The sequence below is a fragment of the Phaseolus vulgaris genome, chromosome 8 (genome assembly GCF_000499845.2).
Source record: "Phaseolus vulgaris cultivar G19833 chromosome 8, P. vulgaris v2.0, whole genome shotgun sequence".
Lineage (NCBI taxonomy): Eukaryota > Viridiplantae > Streptophyta > Magnoliopsida > Fabales > Fabaceae > Phaseolus > Phaseolus vulgaris.
Window position 1 is genome coordinate 22,435,429 of NC_023752.2, and position 19,853 is coordinate 22,455,281.

The 19,853-nt window shown below is 35.1% G+C and overlaps 6 protein-coding genes across 6 annotated transcripts; 5 read left to right on the top strand and 1 right to left on the bottom strand.

Moving 5' to 3' along the window:
• Positions 1-6,347: 6,347 nt before the first annotated feature.
• LOC137824760 (uncharacterized) lies at positions 6,348-6,974 on the top strand. The gene has a single exon (XM_068630435.1). The coding sequence runs from the start codon at positions 6,348-6,350 to the stop codon at positions 6,972-6,974; it is 627 nt and encodes a 208-aa protein (XP_068486536.1).
• A 2-nt stretch (positions 6,975-6,976) lies between these two features.
• On the top strand, positions 6,977-7,646 carry LOC137824761 (uncharacterized). The gene is made up of 2 exons (XM_068630436.1): positions 6,977-7,052; positions 7,135-7,646. The coding sequence occupies exons 1-2, from the start codon at positions 6,977-6,979 to the stop codon at positions 7,644-7,646; spliced, it is 588 nt and encodes a 195-aa protein (XP_068486537.1).
• A 1,292-nt stretch (positions 7,647-8,938) lies between these two features.
• LOC137824762 (uncharacterized) lies at positions 8,939-9,496 on the top strand. Its single transcript, XM_068630437.1, has one exon. It carries the CDS (start codon positions 8,939-8,941, stop codon positions 9,494-9,496), a length of 558 nt encoding a protein of 185 aa, XP_068486538.1.
• Positions 9,497-9,931: 435 nt separating this feature from the next.
• LOC137824763 (protein PXR1-like) lies at positions 9,932-10,297 on the top strand. The gene has a single exon (XM_068630438.1). The coding sequence runs from the start codon at positions 9,932-9,934 to the stop codon at positions 10,295-10,297; it is 366 nt and encodes a 121-aa protein (XP_068486539.1).
• A 249-nt stretch (positions 10,298-10,546) lies between these two features.
• On the top strand, positions 10,547-11,157 carry LOC137824764 (uncharacterized). The gene is made up of 2 exons (XM_068630439.1): positions 10,547-10,933; positions 11,017-11,157. Exons 1-2 carry the CDS (start codon positions 10,547-10,549, stop codon positions 11,155-11,157), a joined length of 528 nt encoding a protein of 175 aa, XP_068486540.1.
• Positions 11,158-17,284: 6,127 nt separating this feature from the next.
• On the bottom strand, positions 17,285-18,105 carry LOC137824766 (uncharacterized mitochondrial protein AtMg00810-like). The gene is made up of 2 exons (XM_068630440.1): positions 17,791-18,105; positions 17,285-17,293 (listed from the first exon to the last, which is right to left on the bottom strand). The coding sequence occupies exons 1-2, from the start codon at positions 18,103-18,105 to the stop codon at positions 17,285-17,287; spliced, it is 324 nt and encodes a 107-aa protein (XP_068486541.1).
• Between the last annotated feature and the right edge of the window lie 1,748 nt (positions 18,106-19,853).

The window sequence follows — 19,853 nt, forward strand, 5'->3', positions numbered from 1 at the left end:
CCACGTGTTCTTCTGACTTGATCACTACTCTACGCAGAGGGCCTCACAACGCCGTAACCTAACTTAGGGTTATTCCATTGTGTGAGTCCTTTTCCCTCGAAGTGCATCTGACGCAAAAGGGGTGACTTTCTGGGTGCCAACTCATGCGCCCCAGCCTCTAGTCACTTTCCTTGGGAGTGTATCTACCTTTCTCTCGTACCATGCACGTGGTTCTCCCCAGGACGTGGCCCTCTCATGGGTCGTATCTGTCCCAGGGTCTCCTAGCGGTGGCGTGGGTACTTCACGAGTCAGGTTACCCCCTACTGGTACTAGAACTATGGCCTTGAAGCCACCTTTCCCTTCTCTTTGTTAATATTCTAAGCTGTCGAGGCACGAGGCCCCCTTGCGATGTCTTAACTTGGCTGTGTCTTATCTAGGCGACGCCTTAACCTGGCGACGCCTTTTCTTGGCGACGCCTCATCTGGGTGACGCCTTATCTTGGCGTGCCTCAAGCGGTCAATCGGTTGACTTCCTTCCTTGGACCCCTCGAGTGGTCCCACCCTATGTTGACTTTGACTTTGGTCAACGCTCGGGGATGGGACAGTACAAAGAGTGTGAAAAAAATGTGAAGGAAATGTGGAGAAAATGTGAAGAAGAGTGTGAAGAAGAATGTGAAGAAGAGTGTGAAGAAGAATGTGAAGAAAATCTGAAGAAAATGTGAAGAAGAGTGTGAAGAAGAATGTGATGAAGAGTGTGAAGAAAAATGTGAAGAAGAATGTGATGAAGAGTGTGAAGAAGAATGTGAAGAAGAATGTGAAAAAGAGTGTGAAGAAGAATGTAAAGAAGAGTGTGAAGAAGTATGTGAGAAGAGTGTGAAGAAAATGTGAAGAAGAGTGTGAAGAAGTATGTGAAGAAGAGTGTGAAGAAGAGTGTGAAGAAGAGTGTGAAGAAGAATGTGAAGAAGAACGTGAAGAAGAGTGTGAAGAAGAATGTGAAGAAAATGTGAAGAAAATGTGAAGAAAAGTGTGAAGAAGAGTGTGAATAAGAATGTGAAGAAGAATGTAAAGAAGAGTGTTAAGAATAATGTGAAGAAGAGTGTGAAGAAGAATGTGAAGAAGAGTATTGCCTAGTGGCTTCTAGGGACTGGATGTAGCTCTTGGTTTAAGAGTGAACCATTATAAACTGTTTGTGTATCTCTTTCTTCCCTTAAACTCATTTAAATTTAGTTGTTATTGATTTGTTGGTATAAACAACCGATTGTTTCAAAGAAACAACCGATTGTTTTTCAGGTGCTTCGCTGTTTTTGTGCTTTATATCTTGGCTAATTGAATTTCTGATTTAGTTTCATACAAAGGATTTTGTTATAGCATAAAAAGTTTTCAAAAACCCCCTTTAAACAATTTACCCCCCCTCTTGTTTAAGGGCATATATTCTAACAATTGGCATCAAGAGCTTGGTACTTGAAAAATACTCAAGTTTGATCCTAAAATCTTTTTTCAATGGCTGAAAAACTACCTTTTGGAGAGGGTGCTTCAATTAACAGACCACCTCTGTTCTGTGATTTGAATTATCAATTCTGGAAAGTTAGAATGAAAATCTTTGTTCAAGGAATCTCTTTATAAAGGAATTTGGGATGCAATTGAAAATGGCCCTTTTATTCCTAAATTTGAAAAGGATGGATCTTCTATTGAAAAGCCTTGGTCCCAATGGACTGATGCTGAAAATAAAAATGTCAAGTTTGATTGTATTGACAAGAATATCATAACATTTGCTTTGAGTTCGGATGAATTTTTCAGGATATCACAATGTTCATCGGCCAAGGAGATGTGGGACACTTTGGAAGCACCCATGAAGGAACAAATGATATGAAGAGAGCAAGGAAACATACTCTAATACAAGAGTATGAGATGTTCAGAATGCTTAAGGGAGAATCTATTGCTGAAGTGCAAAAGAGGTTCATTGACATCATAAACCATCTAATGAGCCTTGGGAAAACCTTTGATAAAGAAGAACTAAACATCAAGATTCTCAAGTGACTTGATATATCTTGGCAACCTAAGGTAACAACAATTTCTGAATCAAAAGATTTGACTTCCTTGACATCGGTTTCATTGTTTGGTAAGCTTAGAGAACATGAGTTAGAAATGAATAGACTCAATGTTCAAGAAAGTGAAGACAAGCATGTGAGAAGCATTGCCTTGAAAGCTGCCAAGCACGAAAGCAAACAAGATTCAAGTGATGAAAGTGAAGAAGAAAACCTTAGCTTGCTGTCCAAAAAGTTTAGTAGATTCTTGAAGAGAAATCGCAACAAAGAAGCCAACAAAGAAAGGTATGGCTACAAGAAAACTAGTGATTCCAATTCGAACAATTATACTTGCTTGGGTTGTGGTGAACAAGGGCATATAAAAGTTGATTGCCCAAATAAAGAAAGCAATTGAAAGAAATCAAACTACAAGGAGAAGAAGGGAAAATCAAGAAGAGCATATATTGCTTGGGATGAAAATGAAGTCTTCTCATCAAGTTCCTCGTCAAGTGAAGATGAAAACGCAAACATATGCTTAATTGCAGAAGGAGATGATGAGTCAAACAGCTCAAGCAGTGTAAGTTCATGTGCTTCCCTAAGTGCTGAAAATTATAGTAAATTGCTTCAAGCTTTTGAAGAAACTCATGAAGAAGCTAACCGATTGGTTCTCTCAAACAACCGATTGAAAGGGTTGAACAACTCGCTTGAAAAGAGGGTTAAGACACTTGAAGAAGAGCTGGAAAAATCAAAAAATGATTTTGAAAAACATTGCAAAAACTCTTCTCATGTGTGTGACTCTCTTGCTTGTGAAAATTGTGAAAATCTTGAAAAGAAAGTTTATTATCTTGTTAGAACTGTGGATAAAACTTTCAAAGGGTAAATCCAATTTTGAGAATGTCTTAGCATCTCAAAATTGTGATTTTGGAAGAGCTGGATTAGATTTTAATCCACAGAACAAGCAAGATAAGTTTTCAAAGACTTTTTCAAAACTTCCAGGAAAACAACCGATTGTTAAGTCGAAGCAACCGGTTGTTACATGTTTTTATAGCATGAAAAGAGGCCATTCAATCAGATTCTGTAAATTAAGGAAATATTCTGTTCCTAGAGGTTTCATGAAATGGATTCCCAAAGGTTATGAGGTTTCAAATGACAAAAATTAATCAAATGGACCCAAATTTGTAAGGGGACCAAATCTAGTTGCTTGAATTCATTTTGATGTAGGGATATTGAAGAAACATGAAGCTCTAAGTCATCTGATCAGGTTCTTGGAAGAAAAGGATTGAGACTAGAACTGGATTAAAGGTGTGTACCAATCCAAGCTTCTTGAAAAAGCCAAAAGAATGATTCTTGATCACAAACAATGACTCATTGAAAGGACTTCATAAAAGGATAAGACCTTCCTTATCTTTGCTTTTTAATTATGATTCATGATTAATTTCTTTTTCCAAATAAGCAATTATATCTGTTTTGAACCTTTCTCAATGTATACTAGAAAATCACATTATGTTAAACTGCTGCAGAAAAACAACCAATTGTTTCCTCGAAACAACCGATTGTTTCTTATCTGACAGCATTGTAAAGAATTGAATTAATTTCTCTATACATTCTGTCTATTGCAAATCTCAATAACGAAAGGATCTTAACTCAATAAAGCAGTCTTGAAAGCCTGATTTAGTTCTGGAGGAAGTTACAAGATGTCATAAAGGAATATATTCCATATCTTGGAAATTCAAGAGCCATTATGTCTAGTCAAAGGTCACATGTGCTGATCATGTGCTTTTCTGCTCTTTTCTGACTTCCCTGTGCAGAGCTTGGACCAGATTCTTGTCTTGAAGATTAAAACCCACAATCACCAAAGGATCAAAGAAGGTCTCTGATTTGCTATAAAATCTGTTGCAGCTGTTTTCCTTCACAAAAACAACCAATTGGGTCATCTCTGTTAGAATATATGACCTTAAACGAGAGGGGGGTGAATTGTTTAAAAGGGGTTTTCGAAAACATTTTAAACTAGAACAAAATCCTTTGAATGAAACTCAATCAGAAATTCAGTTAGCCAAGATATAAAGCACAAAACAGCAAAGCACCAGAAAAACAATCGGTTGTTTCTGCGAAACAATCGGTTGTTTATGCGAAACAATCGGTTGTTTATGCCAGCAAAGCAATAATAACTAAATTTAAATGAGTTTAAGGGAAGAAAGAGATACACAAACAGTTTATAGTGGTTCACTCTTAAACCAAGAGCTACATCCAGTCCCAAGAATCAACTCGGCAATCCACTAAGCAATCAAATTCAGATTACACACAAAACCACAAAAGAAGTGACCTTGAACCCCTCAAGAAACACACTTCCTTTGGCACAACACACACCAAGAATGTTGATCTTGACAACCTCAAGAGCACACAACACTTCTTGGCTTACAACACCAGAAAATACAAAGTATTCATAATGAATTACACTTGTTTACAGAATGAAGTGAAATCAATACAGATGTAATCCTATTCCACTCTCTCTTGAGAAAACCAAAGTTGAAAAGTTAATGCTCAAATCTTGAAAGCAATCTATCTCAAATTGAAAACTACCCAGATCCTATCATAAACACAATAGAAACTTCATCCTTCCATCAAACACTAGGATTTGGATTCTTCAAAGCCTTTGATCACACTTGATTCAACAATCTCCCCCTATTTGATGAAGACAAATCCCTGGTTGCTTGTCTTGCACTTGTTTGAATCTGAAGCAGTTCCTGCAAAACAAAGTTTAAGCAATATACAACATCTATGGCAGCAGGTTAGAATAGCATATATAGCTTGTGTTCTGCTTAACCAGTACATAAGAGTAAACCAGCCAAAAAAGGCAAACCATAAAGCATCAGCAACAGCAGAAATAACAATCACTTTAAATAGATAGAGTTTGCAGAGTTTTAAGACAACACAACATAAAATTCACCCCATATTTATCTTCAAAAATAGACGATAAGAAGAGATAAAACAGGAAATGTTCCAAATAAAACAGAATTTAAAAGAAATAGCAATAAAACTGTTACAAAGCAAAAACAACCGGTTGTTTCGAGCATTCAACCGGTTGTTTTTCTTCACTCATACTTGCCATATTGCAGCTCAAAGATCTGGTTCTGAACAACTTCAATCTATTCATCCAGGGTCTTAAAGCGAGTGTTCATGCTCTGAAATATATTGTCAATGCTCTGGAAATTTGTCACACAAAGATCATGGAGATTTCTTTGATTTTCAGCAAAATCATCAAGTTTATCCACCATGTATCTTTCAAAAGAAGACATCGAGGGAATCCCATCCCCTTGATGTCCAGCACTTGTTCCAGCATTGAAGTTAGTTGCAGGCTGTTCTTCATGGTGGATATCCATATCAGCAACTTGATCTTCTTCATCAAAATCAGCAGCTACAGCTCTTGAGGAACCACCATAATCACCATCTTTGCTCACCCATCTTCCATTTATCTTGGTGAATCCCATTTTGCCTTGGGGGATTATTGATCAAGAGTGATCAAAGGCATTGAAGAATCCAAATCCAAGTGTTTGATGAAAGGCTGGAGTTGTTGCGGTGTTTAGGATAGGATCTGGGTAGTTTATTTGTGTAATCCACTCTTTGTTGAATCTAAAGCTAAAGTGTTTTTAAAATCTTTTAAGATTAAAGTGTTTTTCAAACTAAGTGAAAGACAACTTGTTGTTTTGTCGAAACAACCGATTGTTTTACTCTTACGTGTTTTTCAAAAGATTGAAAACTGTTTTGGTTGGTTGACTTGCTGTAAAAAAAAAACAATCGATTGTTTGTTTGAAACTCCTAAAAGAATCTGTTTTGTTAGTTCAGTGTGAAAAAGAGTGTGAAGAAGAATGTGAAAAAGAATGTGAAGAAGAATATGAAAGGCATTTGAAGAAGATATTAAAGAAAAACGTGAACAAAAATGCGAAGAAGAGTGTGAAGAGAACTTGAAGAGGAATTTGAAGAAGAATGTGAAGAAGAATGTGAAAAAGAGTGTTAAGAAGAGTATGAAGAAGAATGTGAAGAAAAATGTGAAGAAGACTGTGAAGAAAAATGTGAAGAAGAATGTGAAGAAGAGTGTAAAGAAGTGTCTGAAGAAGAATGTGATAAAGACTGTGAATAAGAGTGTGAAGAAGAGTGTGAAGAAGAATGTGAAAAAGAATGTGAAGAACAATGCGAAGAACAATGACAAAAAGAATGTGAAGAACAATGTTAAGTAGATTGTTTAGAAGAAATTGAAGAAGTATGTGAAGAAGAGTGTGAAGGAAAATATGAAGAAGAGTGTAAAGAAGAGTTGAAGAAGAATGTGAAGAAGTGTGTAAAGAAGAGTATGAAGAAGAATTTGAAGAAAAGTGTGAAGAAGAATGTGAAGAAAAAATGTGAAGAAGAGTGTAAAGAAGAATATGAAAAACAATGTGAAGAAGAATGTGAAAAACAATGTGAAGAAGAATGTAACGAAAAATGTGAAAAAGAATATGAAGAAGAGTGTGAAGATGAAAGCGAAAAAGAATGTAAAAAAGAATGTAATGAAGAATGTGAAGAAAAGTTTGAAGAAAAATGTGAAGAATACTGTGAAGAAGATTGTAAAGAAGAATGTGAACAAAAATATGAAGAAGAATGTGAAGAAAAGTGTGAAGAAGAATGTGAAGAAAAGTGTGAAGAAAAGTGTGAAGAAGAATGTAATGAACAATGTGAAAAAGTGTATGAAGAAGAGTGTAAAGAAAAATGTGAAGAAGAATTTGAAGAAGAATGTGTTGAAAAAGTGAACAAGAGTGTGAAGAAGTGTGTGAAGAAGAGTGTGAAGAAGAATGTGAAGAAAAGTTTGAAAACAATTTTGATATACAATGTGAAAAAGTGTGTGAAGAGGAATGTGAAGAAGAATTTGAAGAAGATATTGAAGAAGAATGCGAAGAAGAGTGTGAAGAAGAGTGTGAAGAATAATGAGAAGAGAAATTGAAGATGAAATTGAAGAAGAATGTGAAGACGAATATGAATAAAAATGTGAAGAAAAATGTGAAGAAGAATGTGACGGAGAGTGTGAAAAAGAGTGTGAAGAATAATGTGAAGAAGAATGTGAAAAAGAATGTGAAGAAGAATTTGAAGAGAATTTGACGAAGATATTGAAGAAGAATGTGAAGAACAATGTCAAGAAGAGTGTGAAGAAGAATGTGAAGAGAATTTGAAGAGGAATTTGAAGACGAATGTGAAGAAGAGTGTTAAGGAAAATGTGAAGAAGAATGTAAAAGGGAATGTGAAGAAGAATGTGAAAAAGAGTGTGAAGAATAATGTTAAGAAGAATTTGAAGAAGAATGTGAAGAATAGTGTGAGGAAGAATGTGAAGCAGAGCGTGAAAAAGAATGTGAAGAAGAATGTGAAACGGAGTGTAAAAAAGAATGTGATGGAGAGTTTGAAGAAAAATGTAAAGAAGAATGTGAAGAAGAGTGTGAAGAACAATGTGGAAAAGTATGTGAAGAAAAGTGTTAAGAAGAGTGTGAAGGAAAATGTGAAGAAAGGTGTTAAGAATGGTGTGAAGAAGAATGTGAAGAAGAGTGTGAAGAGAAATGTGGAGAAGAATGTGAAGCAGACTGTGAAGAAGAATATGAAAAAGAATGTGAACAATAATGTTTAAAAGAGTGTGTAGAAGAATGCAAAAAGAGTATGAAAGAGAATGTGAAGAAAAGTTTGAAGTAGAGTGTGAAGAAGAATATGAAGATGAATGTGAAGAAGTGTGTGATGGAAAATATAAAGAAGAGTGTGAAGAAAAATGTGAAGTAGAGTGTGAAGAACAATGTCAAAAAGCATGTGAAAAAAATATGAAGGAAAGTGTGAAGAAGAATGTGAACAAGAATGTGGAGAAAATGTGAATAAAATGTGAAGAAAAGTGTGAAAAAAAAAATTGATACATAATGTGAAAAAGAGTGTGAAGAAGAATGTGAACAAGAATGTGGAGAAAAATGTGAATAAAATGTGAAGAAAACTGTGAAGAAAAATTTGATATATAATGTGAAAAAGAGTGTGAAGGAAAATTTCAAGAAGGGTGTAAAGAAGAATGTGAATAAGAATGTGAAGAAGAGTGTGAAGAAGAATGTGAAAATGAATGTGAACAATAAGGTTTAAAAGAGTGCGAAGAAGAATCTGAAAATGAGTGTGCAAGAGAATGTGAAGAAAAGTTTGAAAAAGAGTGTGAAGAAGAATATGAATATGAATGTGAAGAAGAATGTGAACAAGTGTGTGATGAAAAATGTGAAGAAGAGTGTGAAGAAAAATGTGAAGTAGAGTGTGAAGAACAATTTGAAAAAGAATGTGAACAAATATATGAAGGAGAATGTAATGAACAATGTGAAAAAGAGTGTGAAGAAGAGTGTGAAGAAAAATGTCACGAAGAATTTATAGAAGAATGTGAAGAAGACTGTGAAGAAGAATGTGAAGAAGAATGTGGAGAAAAATGTGAATAAAATGTGAGAAAAAGTGTGAAGAAAAATTTGATATACAATGTGAAAAAGAGTATGAAGAGGAATGTGAAGAAGAAATTGAATAAAAATGGGAAAAAGAATGAGAAGAAGATTGTGATGAACAATGTAACAAGACTGTGAAGAAAAATGTGAAGAAGAGTGTGAAGAAGAATGTCAAAAAGAATGTGAAGAAGAATGTGATGAAGAATATGAAGAGAATTTGAAGAAGATATTGAAGAAGAACGTGAAGAAGAATGCGAAGAATGGTGTGAAGAAGAATGTGAGTAAGAATGTGAAGAAAATTTGAAGAGGAATTTGAAGAGGAATGTGAAGAAAAATGGGAAGAAGAGTGTTAAGAAGAATATGAAGAAAAATGTGAAGAAGACTGTGAAGAAGAATGTAAAGAAGAATGTGAAGAAGAATAGGAAGAAGTGTGTAAAGAAAAGTCTGAAGAAGAATGTGAAGAACAATGACAAAAAAGAATGTGAAGAACAATGTGAAGCAGAATGAGAAGAAGAAATTGAAGAAGTATGTGAAGAAGAGTGTGAAGGAAAATGTGAATAAGAATGTAAAGAAGAGTTTGAAGAAGAATGTGAAGGAAAATGTGAAGAAGTGTGTAAAGAAGAGTGTGAAGAAGAATGTGATGAAAAGTGTGAAGAAGAATGTGCATAAAAATGTGAAGAAGAATGTGAAGAAGAGTGTGAAGAAGAATGTGAAGATGAATGTGAAAAACAATACGGAGAACGATGTGAAGAAGAATGGAACGAAGAATCTGAAAAAGAATATGAAGAAGAGTGTGAAGAAGAATGTGAAGAATAGTGTGAAGAAGAGTGTGAAGAAGAATGTGAACAAAAATATGAAGAAGAATGTGAAGAAAAGTGTGAAGAAGAATTTAATGAACAATGTGAAAAAGAGTGTGAAGAAAATTGTGAAGAAGAATTTGAAGAAGAATATGAAGAAGAGTGTGAAGAAGAATGTGAAGAAGAATGTGATGAAAAATGTGGAGAAAAATGTTAATAAAATGTGAAGAAAAGTTTAAAGAAAATGTTAATAAGAATGTGAAGATAATTTGATGAAGATATTGAAGAGCAATGTAAAGAAGAATACGAAAAAATGTATGAAGAAAAAGGTGAAAAATAATGTGAAGAAAAGTTGAAGAGGAATTTGAAGAAGAATGTTAAAAAGAATATGAAGACGAATAAGAAGAAAAATGTGAAGAAGAATGTGAAGAAGAGTGTGAAGAAGAATGTGAAGAAGAGTGTGAAGAAGAATGTGAAAAAGTGTGTGAAGAAGAGTGTGAAGAAGAATGTGAAAAAGGATGTGAAGAAGAATGTGAAGAAGAATATGAAGAGAATTTGAAGAAGATATTGAAGAAGAATGCCAAGAAGAGTGTGAAGAAGAATGTGAAGAGAATTTGAAGAGGAATTTGAAGACGAATGTGAAGAAGAATGTAAAGAGGAATATGAAGAAGAATGTGAAAAAGAGTGTGAAAAAGAATGTTAAGAAGAATGTGAACAAAAGTGTAAGGAAGAATGTCAAGCAGAGCGTGAAAAAGAATGAGAAGAAGAGTCTGAACAATAGTATCAAGAAGAATATGAAGAAGAATGTGAAACAGAGTGTAAAAAAGAATGTGATGGAGAGTTTGAAGAAAAATGTAAAGAAGAATGTGAAAAAGAGTGTAAAGAAGAATGTTAAAAAGAATGTGAAGAAGAGTGTGAAGGAAAATGTGAATAAGGATGTAAAGAATTGTGTGAAGAAGAATGTGATGAAGAATGTGAATAAGAATGTGAAGAAAAATGTGAAGAAGAATGTGAACAATAATGTTTAAAAGAATGTGAAAAAGAGTGTGAAAGAGAATGTGAACAAGAATGTGAAGAAAAGTTTGAAGAAGAGTGTGAAGAAGAATATGAAGATGAATGTGAAGAAGAATGTGAACAAGAATGTGAAGAAGTGTGTGATGAAGAATATGAAGAAAAGTGTGAAGAAAAATGTGAAGTGGAGTGTGAAGAACAATGTGAAAAAGAATGTGAACAAAAATATATAGAAGAATGTGAATAAAAGTGTGAAGAAGAATGTAATGAACAATGTGAAAAAGAGTGAGAAGAAAAATGTGAAGAAGAATTTGACGGGTGTAAAGAATGGTGTGAAGAAGAATGTGAATAAGAATTTGAAGAGAAATGTGAAGAAGAATGTGAAGAAGAGTGTGAAAAAGAATGTGAAGAAGAGTGTGAAAAAGAATGTGATGAAGAGTTTGAAGAAAAATGTGAAGAATGTGAGGAAGAGTGTGAAGAAGAGTGTGAAGAAGAATGTGAAAATGTATGTGAAGAAGAGTGTGAAGGAAAATGTGAAGAAGGGTGTAAAGAATGGTGTGAAGAAGAATGTGATGAAGAATGTGAAGAAGAGTGTGAAGAAAAATGTGAAGAAGAGTGTGAAGATGAGTGTGAAGAAGAATGTGAAAAAGAATGTGAACAATAATTTTTAAAAGAGTGTGAAGAAGAATGTGAAAAAGAGTGTGAAAGATAATGCGAACAAGAATGTGAATAAAAGTTTGAAGAAGAATGTGAAGAAGAATATGAAGAGGAATGTGAAGAAAAGTTTGAAGAAGAGTGTGAAGAAGAATATGAAGAGGAATGTGAAGAAGAATGTGAAGAAGAATTTCAAGAAGAGTGTGATGAAGAATATGAATAAGAGTGTGAAGAAAAATCTAAAGTAGAGTGTGAAGAAGAATGTGAAAAAGAACGTTTTCCTGTCGGTTGACTCGATTGCCTTCGTACTTCTAACGACGATCACACGCCCAATTCCCTCTTCCTTCGTTCTTACTTTCTTTCGATCAAACACCTTGAACTTGCAAAGACAAAGGGCGCCCTAGAGGTCGTTTGAACTCTGACGCTCAAGTCAATACTGGAGCAGTTCTTCTCTCAAGAACCGTGTGTAAAGCTGCGTAAAACTTGCGTACCTTGTGAGGTTTCTTACTACCCTTTATATAGTCTAGGGTTTCCGTTGTTTCCGCTACCCGCATTTAGGGTTTCTGAGGGTATGCCTTAGCGTCGCTATCACCTAATCTTAGGGCAATCTAGCACATAAGGCTCCCTTACTGGAGTGCAACCTCTAACGGAATGACCAGTTGGGTACCAACTTGTGCACCTAATCTCTAGGGCCATCCTTTCTGGGGGTGGCCATCCTTTCTGGGGGTGCCCTAGCTGTTCACGTGCCATGCATGCAGCCTACCCCTAGAGCGCAACCCTAATGGGCCTCAACGCTTTCAGTGGTTCTTTGCTAGTGTCGCGCCTGAATGCGCTATTCACAGCAGACGCACGGACCCCTCGTGATCTAGGCTTCCCCCTTCTGGTAACTGGCATGTTGGCTGGGACCCACCTCTCCTGGCCCAGCTCTGCTGTTTGAGTCACCGATGTCTGATGTCACATCGCCCTCACTCTGTTGCCGAGGACACATCAACACATCCTGGTGATCGACGTCTGACCACTCATCGGCACCCTGGCGCGTGCCACATGCGATGCACTGGCCCATGCCAATTGTGAGACCCAGCTTACGTGGCCCACCACTACCAGCAGTCAACTACATCCCAAGACTGGTCGGTACAAAATGAGAAGAAGAATGTTTAGAAGAGTATGAAGAAAAATGCGAAGAAGAATGTAAAGATGAGTGTGAAGAATAATGTGAAGAACAAAGTACACAAGAATGTGAAGAAAAGTTTTAAGAAGAGTGTGAAGAAGAATATGAAGAAGAATGTGAAGAAGAAAGGGAAGAAGAATGTAACGAAGATCGTGAAGAAGACTGAGAAGAAGAGTGTTAAGCAAAATGTGAAGAAGAATGTTAAGAAAAGTGTGAAGTAGAATGTGAAGAACAATGTAAAGAAGAATCTGAAGAAGAATGTGAAAAAGAATGTGAAGATGAATGTGAAGAAGAATGTGAAAAACAATGTGCAAAAGAATGTAATAAAGAATGTGCAGAAGAATGTGATGAAGAACGGGAAAAAGAATGTAAAGAAGAAGGTGATGAAGAATGTGAAGAAGAGTGTAACGAAGAAGGTGAAGAATAATGTGAAGAAGAGTGTGAAGTAGAATGTGAAAAAGAATGTGATGAAGAGTGTGAACAAGAGTGTGAAAAAGAGTGTGAAGAAGAATGTGAACAAAAATGTGAAGAATCTGAAGAAAAGAGTGAAGAATAATGTGAAGAAAAGTGTGAAGAAGAGTGTGAAGAAAAATGTGAAAAAGAATTTGAAGAAGAATGTTAACAAGAATGTGGAGAAAAGGGTGAATAAGAATTTGAAGAAAAGTGTGAAGAAGAATGTGACATACAATTTGAAAAAGAGTGTGAAGAAGAATGTGAAGAAAAATTTGAAGAAGAATGTGAAGAAGAATATTAAGTAGAATGTGAAGAAGAATGTGATGAACAATGTCAAGAAGACTGTGAAGAAGAATCTGAAGAAGAATGTGAAAAAGACTTTGAAAATGAATGTGAAGATGAATGTGAAGAAAAATGTGACTAAGACACTAAAAAAGAGTGTGAAAAAGAGTGTAAAGAAGAGTGTGAAGAAGAATGTAAAAAAGAATGTGAAGAAGAATTTGAAGAAGAGTGTGAAGAAGAATGTGAAGAAGAATGTGAAGAGAATTTGAAGAAGAATTTGAAGAAGAACGTGAAGAAGAGTGTTAAGGAAAATGTGAAGAAGAATGTAAAGAGGAATGTGAAAAAGAATGTGAAAAAGAGTGTGAAGAAGAATGTTAAGAAGAATTTAAAGATGAATGTGAAGAAGAATGTTAAGAAGAATTTGAATAAGAATGTGAAGAAAAATGTGTAGAAGAGTGTGAAGAAGTATGTGAAGAAGAATGTGAAGAAATATGGAGAAGAATGTGAAGAAGAATGTAAACAAGAATGTGAAGAAGAGTGTGAAGAAGAGTGTGAAGAAGAATGTTAAGAAGAATGTGAAGAAGAATGGGAAAAAGAATGTGAAGAAAAATTTGATCCAAGGAAGAAAGAAAGTTCCCCCAACATTAACATTTCGAACTCTCCCTACATTGCTTATCCAAAATCTTCATAAAGTTTTGTATTAGATGAACCAAATATAATGTCATTCTTATATATTTGCACTAAGATAACATCAGAATCATCCTTTTTAATGAACAAAGTTTTATTAACCTTCCTTTTTTCATATTGATGGGATAGAAGAAAGTGACTTAACCTTTTATACCATTGTCGTGGAGCTTTCTTGAGGCCATACAATGCTTTCTTTAGCTTGTATACATGATCAGGGTGCTTGTGATCTTCAAACCCAGGTGGTTGTCAAACATAAATTTCTTCATTCACAACTACATTGAGAAAAGCACTTTTCACGTCCATCTGAAATAATTTGAAACCACTCAAGCAAGCAAAAGCTAATAAAAGTCTTACAGCTTCTAACCTGGCTACCGGTGCGAAGGTCTCATCATATTCAATTCCTTCAGCTTGGTTGTATCCCTTGGCAACGAGCCTGACTTTGTTCCTTGTGATGATGCCTGAGTCATCTAACTTGTTCCTGAACACCCATTTTGTACCTATAGCATTCATTTGGTTTGTTTTAGGGACAAGGGACCACACATCATTTCTCACAAACTGCTTGAGCTCCTCATGCATTGCTATTGTCCATTGCTCATCCTTGAGTGCATCACAGATTGATTTTGGTTCAACCTTGGAAACAAAAGTTGTATGGTTGCAAAATTTGCCATACTCCTTCTTGTGGATTTACCTTTGTTGATTTGGCCAATGATGTTATCAACAGATAGGTCTATTGGAATCCTCCATTCCTTTGGCAGATCATCCTATTGCAGATTTTCAATCGGTTGTTTCGCAGAATCAAACGGTTGAATTTATGTACAGTTGTCAAGATTCTTGAGGAAGATGTTCTGTTCATCTTCTTTTGTGTTGATCTTTGCTAAACCTGTTCTGCCTTGTTAGTTTCATCAAAGACAACATGTATAGATTCTTCAACAGTCATAAGCTTTTTATTATAAACCCTATAAGCATGGCTAGATAGAGAGTATCCAAGAAAGATACCTTTGTCGGATTTAGCATCAAACTTACCTAGACTTTCTTTGCCATTGTTTAGAATGTAGCACTTACACCCAAAGACCTTCAGATGGCCTATGTTTGGCTTCCTTCCATTCAATAGTTCATACCAAGTTTTCTTCAAGATAGGTTTGATTAGGACATGGTTCATCACATAACAAGCAATACTTACAGCATCAGCCCATAAGCACTTAGGTAGGGAAGACTCATTTAGAATAGTCCTTGCAAGCTCTTCTAGAGATCTATTCTTCCTTTCCACCACTCCATTCTGTTGGGATGTTCTTGGTGCAGAAAAGTTGTGGAAGATTCCTAGTTTCTTGCAAAAGCTGATGTTCTTGGTTACATGCCCATCTTGTTTGAGAGATATGCTAAGGAATTTGAATGCATCTTCCATCATATGCTTGGAACAACCACTATATAGATACCATAAGTGTTGTTTTCTCTCCAAGCAACCCTGCAAAAGTTAAAATCAGGTGGTTAAATCTGGTCGCCTTACAAATTTGGGTCCATGAGTGTTAATATACTTCCAAGGAACCTTATGATCCTAAGGAACCCATTTCAGGATACCTTTGGGAACTGAAAACTTCCTGATTTTACAGAACCTAACAGAGTGGCCCTTTTTCATGCAGTAGAAACAACAAACAACCGGTTGTTTCGACTTTTTAAGCGATTGATTTTTCGTGATGGTTGAAAAAAGTTTTGAACATCCACTTTGTTTGCTTTGAGAATAAAAGCCCAAACCAAATTTCCCAAAAACACATTTTTGAGATGCTAAAACATCTTCAAGATTTGATTTCCCTTTTGAAATTGTATCAACAGTTTTCACAAGATATAAAACATTCTTTTGAAGGTACTCACAATTTTTACAAAAACATGAATCACATTTGCAAGAGGAGTTTTGATAAATCAATTCAAGATTTTCAAAATCAACATTTGAATGGTTCAAATCATTTTCCAGGACTATGATTTTCTCTTACAACCTGTTGTTTTCACTTTTCAATTGGTTATTTGAAAGGGTTAATCTTTTAGCTTCTTCATGGGTTTCTTGAAAAGCATAAAATAGTTGAAAATAATTTTCACATTTGTTGGAAGAAGATGTACTTACTTGGTTTGATCCAGATTCTTCTTTGGCCATTTGACAAACTTCCATCTTGGTTTCTAAAAAAGGATGAATCAACAGAAGACTCTTGCTCACCTTCCAAGCACTCCTTAGATTCTTGTGATATTTCTCAAGTGTATCCCATATTTCTTTAACTGAGATACATTCTGAAATTTTAAGCAATTCATCATAATCAATAGCAGAAATAATTATATTTTTTGCTATACAATCAAGGTGTTCTTTAGATTATGCAGAATTATTTTCAGGCATATGCATGTAGGCATTGTTTGAAATAACATTTCAAATTTCTTTATCTAATGATTCAATAAAGAACTTTATTCTTATGCACCAAATATGATAATTTTGACCACAAAACAAAGGTGGTTTATTCAAAGAAGCACCTTCCCCACAAGGCATTTTTTCAGCCATCAAAAAGATTTTTCAGAAAAAAAGAAATAGAAACTTGAGTATTTTTCAAGAACCTAGCTTTTGATGTCAATTGTAAGAATTGATGGCTTAAACAAGAGGGGGTGAATTGTTTTATGAAAGATTTTCGCAAAGACTTGATTTAGAATGAATCTTTATCAAACAATCCAGATAAGCAATTAAGGAAAGCAATCAAAAAATCCAACAAACATAGTTATCAGAATTTTAATCGGTTAAAACTATTTTTAGTCGGTTGTTTATACCAGCAGCAGAAATGAAAATATCAAACAGTTATAGAGAGTTTGAGAGAAAGAGAGATTTACACAAAAGGTTTATACTAGTTCACTCACACATGAACTACATCCAGTTCTCAGAACAACCTCTGAGTTTCACTAGTAATCAAAACCAGATTACAACACACACAAAGAGGTAACCTTACAACCCACACGATTCATTCCCCCTCTTTGAAATATTAAACACCTCAAGACAAAACAACCTCTGTTTTTACAGGATTTCAAACACACACAACAGATAAAAGAAGTACTATTACAAGTATCTAAACAAGGATAGAAAACACCTGAATTTGCACAATACAGGAAACTCCTATGATCATAACTTGTTACCACAGCAAAGCTTGAACAACAATCTTGCACTTTGAAAAACTCCTTTCAAAAAAAAAATCTCTTTCTTTGATCTCAAATTTGTATTAATACTTGTTGTATTTGATTGTTGTAGTTTGCTTTGAAAGAATGGCTATATTTATAGCTCTTGAAATGTAGTCGTTTAAGGCAGATTTAATCAGTTGAATCAGTTAAAACAAGTTTTAAAAAATCTATTATGAAAACACACATTTAACTGGTTGAAACCACAATTTAAACGGTTGAATGAGTCAAGCAGTTGCATAACTAATTTAAAAAGCAGTTTCAAAAACCTCAAGCCAGCTAGGTGACAACTAACCGATTATCTCGATAAATCAACCGGTTGTTTTCCCTTTTCTTGGAAAAACACTTTGTTTCTTTTAAAATTGTTTGATCAAGCTTTGTGTAGGATTAAGAACTGATCTTAAAGAAGATTCTAAACAACCTAATCTAAACACAAACCAAAAAGCAACACAGCTTCAGGCTTCATGTGGATTTGAAACATCAAAGCTACCATGTTCAACAATCTCCCCCTATTTGATGGAGACAAATCATTGGGATGCTTTTAGGAATGTTATTTGTTTAGAGTCTATTCAACCTGCAATCATGAGCAAACACAAAAACACAGGGTAATCTACTCCAAATCAAATAAGCACCAGAAACCAGTTCTCTCTTGGTGATTTCCAAAACATGAACATCAACCAAATCAGATGAGAAACCAGCAAACATACATAGGTGCAAAACAGATAAACAATCGGTTATTTCGCAGGAATAACCGATTGAAATCCTGTATATCAGAGTTAACAGTTTAACAAAATAAAAATATAAACCAGTTAAAGCAATTCATAGCAGTAATGTTCAAAGCAATAAAGAAAGCAGTTAATAAGAACATTACAAAACCATTCTCCCTTTATTTGTCTCATCAAATAGACAAAAGGTAGGATTCAAAACAACACTAAGACAAGACATGCATATCAATTACACCCAATTCATTCCTTAAAGAATAGAACCTATCTAAAGGTTTGGTGAAGATGTCTGCAAGTTGTCTTTTTGTTGATGCCTTATTTCAATATGCTTTGTCCTTGAGTGTTGAACCTGATTTTTAGTCAAATTTATGGCACTCATGTTGTCACATAGCAAAGGAACTTTGCAAATCTTTAACCCAAAGTCTTCAAGTTGTTGTTTGATCCACAAGATCTGTGCACAGCAGCTTCCTGCAGCTATATATTCAGCTTCAACTGTTGATAAAGTTACACATGGTTGCTTTTTACTATGCCATGATATGAGGCTAGCTCCAAGTAGGTGGCATATTCCACACGTACTCTTCCTGTCTAATTTGCAACTTGCAAAATCAGAGTCAGAGTATCCTACTAAATGAATAGGAAAATGTGAAGGATACCATAAACCCATGGTAGTTGTGCCTTTGAGATACTTCAAAATCCTCTTGGCAGCTTTGAGATGTGACTCCTTGGGACAAGATTGGAATCTCGCACAGTGGCAAACAATATTATATCCGGTATGCTTGTTGTAAGGTATAGTAGAGAACCTATTAACCCCCTCTATTGGGTTTGATCAACTTCTGGTCCAGCTTCATCAGCACCTAAGTAGCAGTTTGTTGACATAGGTGTTGTTGCAGCTTTACAGGCTTCCATCTCAAACTTCTTAAGTATGTTGTTGAAATACTTGGATTGACATACAAAGATACCTCCTTTAGTTTTCTTGACTTGTAGTCCAAGGAAGAAAGAAAGTTCCCCCATCATTGACATTTCGAACTCTCCCTGCATAGCTTCGACAAAATCTTCACAAAGTTTTGCATTAGAATAGCCAAATATAATGTTATCCACATATATTTATACTAAGATAACATCAGAATCAACCTTTTTAATGAACAAAGTTTTATAAACCTTCCCTCTTTCATATTGATGGGATAGAAGAAAGTGACTTAACCTTGCATACCATTGTCGATGAGCTTGCTTGAGGCCATACAATGCTTTCTTTAGCTTGTATACATGATCAAGGTGCTTGTGATCTTCAAACCTAGGTGGTTGTGAAACATAAATTTCTTCATTCACAACTCCATTAAGAAAAGCACTTTTCAGGTCCATCTGAAATAATTTGAAACCACTCATGCAAGCAAAATCTTTAAAATCTTTATGTTTAGCTCCTCTTTGTCAAAGATTTTTCCAAGATTCATTAGGTGATTCACAATGTGAGAAAAGCGTTTCTGCACATCAGAAAAAAATTTTCCCCTTTCTGCATTCTGAATAATTCATATTCTTAGATGAGAGCATGCTTTCTTGCCCTCTTCACATCATTGGTTCCCTCATGTCTGACCTCAATGATATCCCACATTTCTTTTACATAATTGCATTGTGAAACCCTAAAAAATTCATCACAACTTAAAGCAAAAGTTATAATATTTTTTGCAATCCAATCAAACTTTGCTTTCTTGCTATCAGCCTCAGTCCATTCAGATGGAGGCTTATCAACAAATACATCATCCTTTTTAACTTGAGGAATAAAAGGATCATTCTCAATTGCTTCCCAAATTCCTTTGTTTGTGGAGTGCATAAAAATCTTCATCCTAACTTTCCAAAATTGGTAATTCACACCACAAAACAGTGGTGGTCTATTCATAGAAGCACCTTCCCCAAAAGGTAGTTTATCAGCCATTAAAACATTTTATTTTTAAAAAAGAACTTGAATAAATTTCAAGAACCTAGCTCTTGATGCCAATTTGTAGAATTAACGGGCTAAACAGGATGGGGGGCGGGGGGGGTGAATTGTTTGTCAAAATATTTTTGCAAAGATTGACTAAGAATGAAGTTTTATCCATAATCATAGAAAGAGCAACAATCAAAGCAATTAAAATTGTTTGCAAAAAAACAATAGGTTGAAATTTCGTTTTAACTGGTTGTTTATAGCAGCAGAGACAAAAACCACATCAAACAATTTATAATGAGTTAGAGAGAGAGAAAGATTGATGAGAACCAACTAAAGGTGGCTTTTTATAATGAAGAACAAGATCATTCGCCTTCACATTTAAAGTTTTTCTTGTTAATCTTTGCAAAAGATAAAGCCCAAGCCCAAGCCCAAGCCCAAGAAGGCCAAAGCCCACGAAAGCCCAAAGACCATCCCATGAAGGGCAAGGCCAAGTT

Excerpts from the sequence above, each read along its gene's own strand:
- LOC137824760 (XM_068630435.1), top strand. The coding sequence starts at position 6,348 with ATGAAGAAGAATTTGAAGAAAAGTGTGAAGAAGAATGTGAAGAAAAAA.
- LOC137824761 (XM_068630436.1), top strand. The coding sequence starts at position 6,977 with ATGAAATTGAAGAAGAATGTGAAGACGAATATGAATAAAAATGTGAAG. Across the intron at positions 7,053-7,134 it reads GAAGAAGAATGTGACGGAGA|ATATTGAAGAAGAATGTGAA; the intron begins GTGTGAAAAAGA and ends AATTTGACGAAG.
- LOC137824762 (XM_068630437.1), top strand. The coding sequence starts at position 8,939 with ATGACAAAAAAGAATGTGAAGAACAATGTGAAGCAGAATGAGAAGAAG.
- LOC137824763 (XM_068630438.1), top strand. The coding sequence starts at position 9,932 with ATGAAGAAGAATGTGAAAAAGAGTGTGAAAAAGAATGTTAAGAAGAAT.
- LOC137824764 (XM_068630439.1), top strand. The coding sequence starts at position 10,547 with ATGAACAATGTGAAAAAGAGTGAGAAGAAAAATGTGAAGAAGAATTTG. Across the intron at positions 10,934-11,016 it reads AGAAGAATGTGAAAAAGAAT|TTTGAAGAAGAATGTGAAGA; the intron begins GTGAACAATAAT and ends TGTGAATAAAAG.
- LOC137824766 (XM_068630440.1), bottom strand. The coding sequence starts at position 18,105 with ATGGGTTTATGGTATCCTTCACATTTTCCTATTCATTTAGTAGGATAC.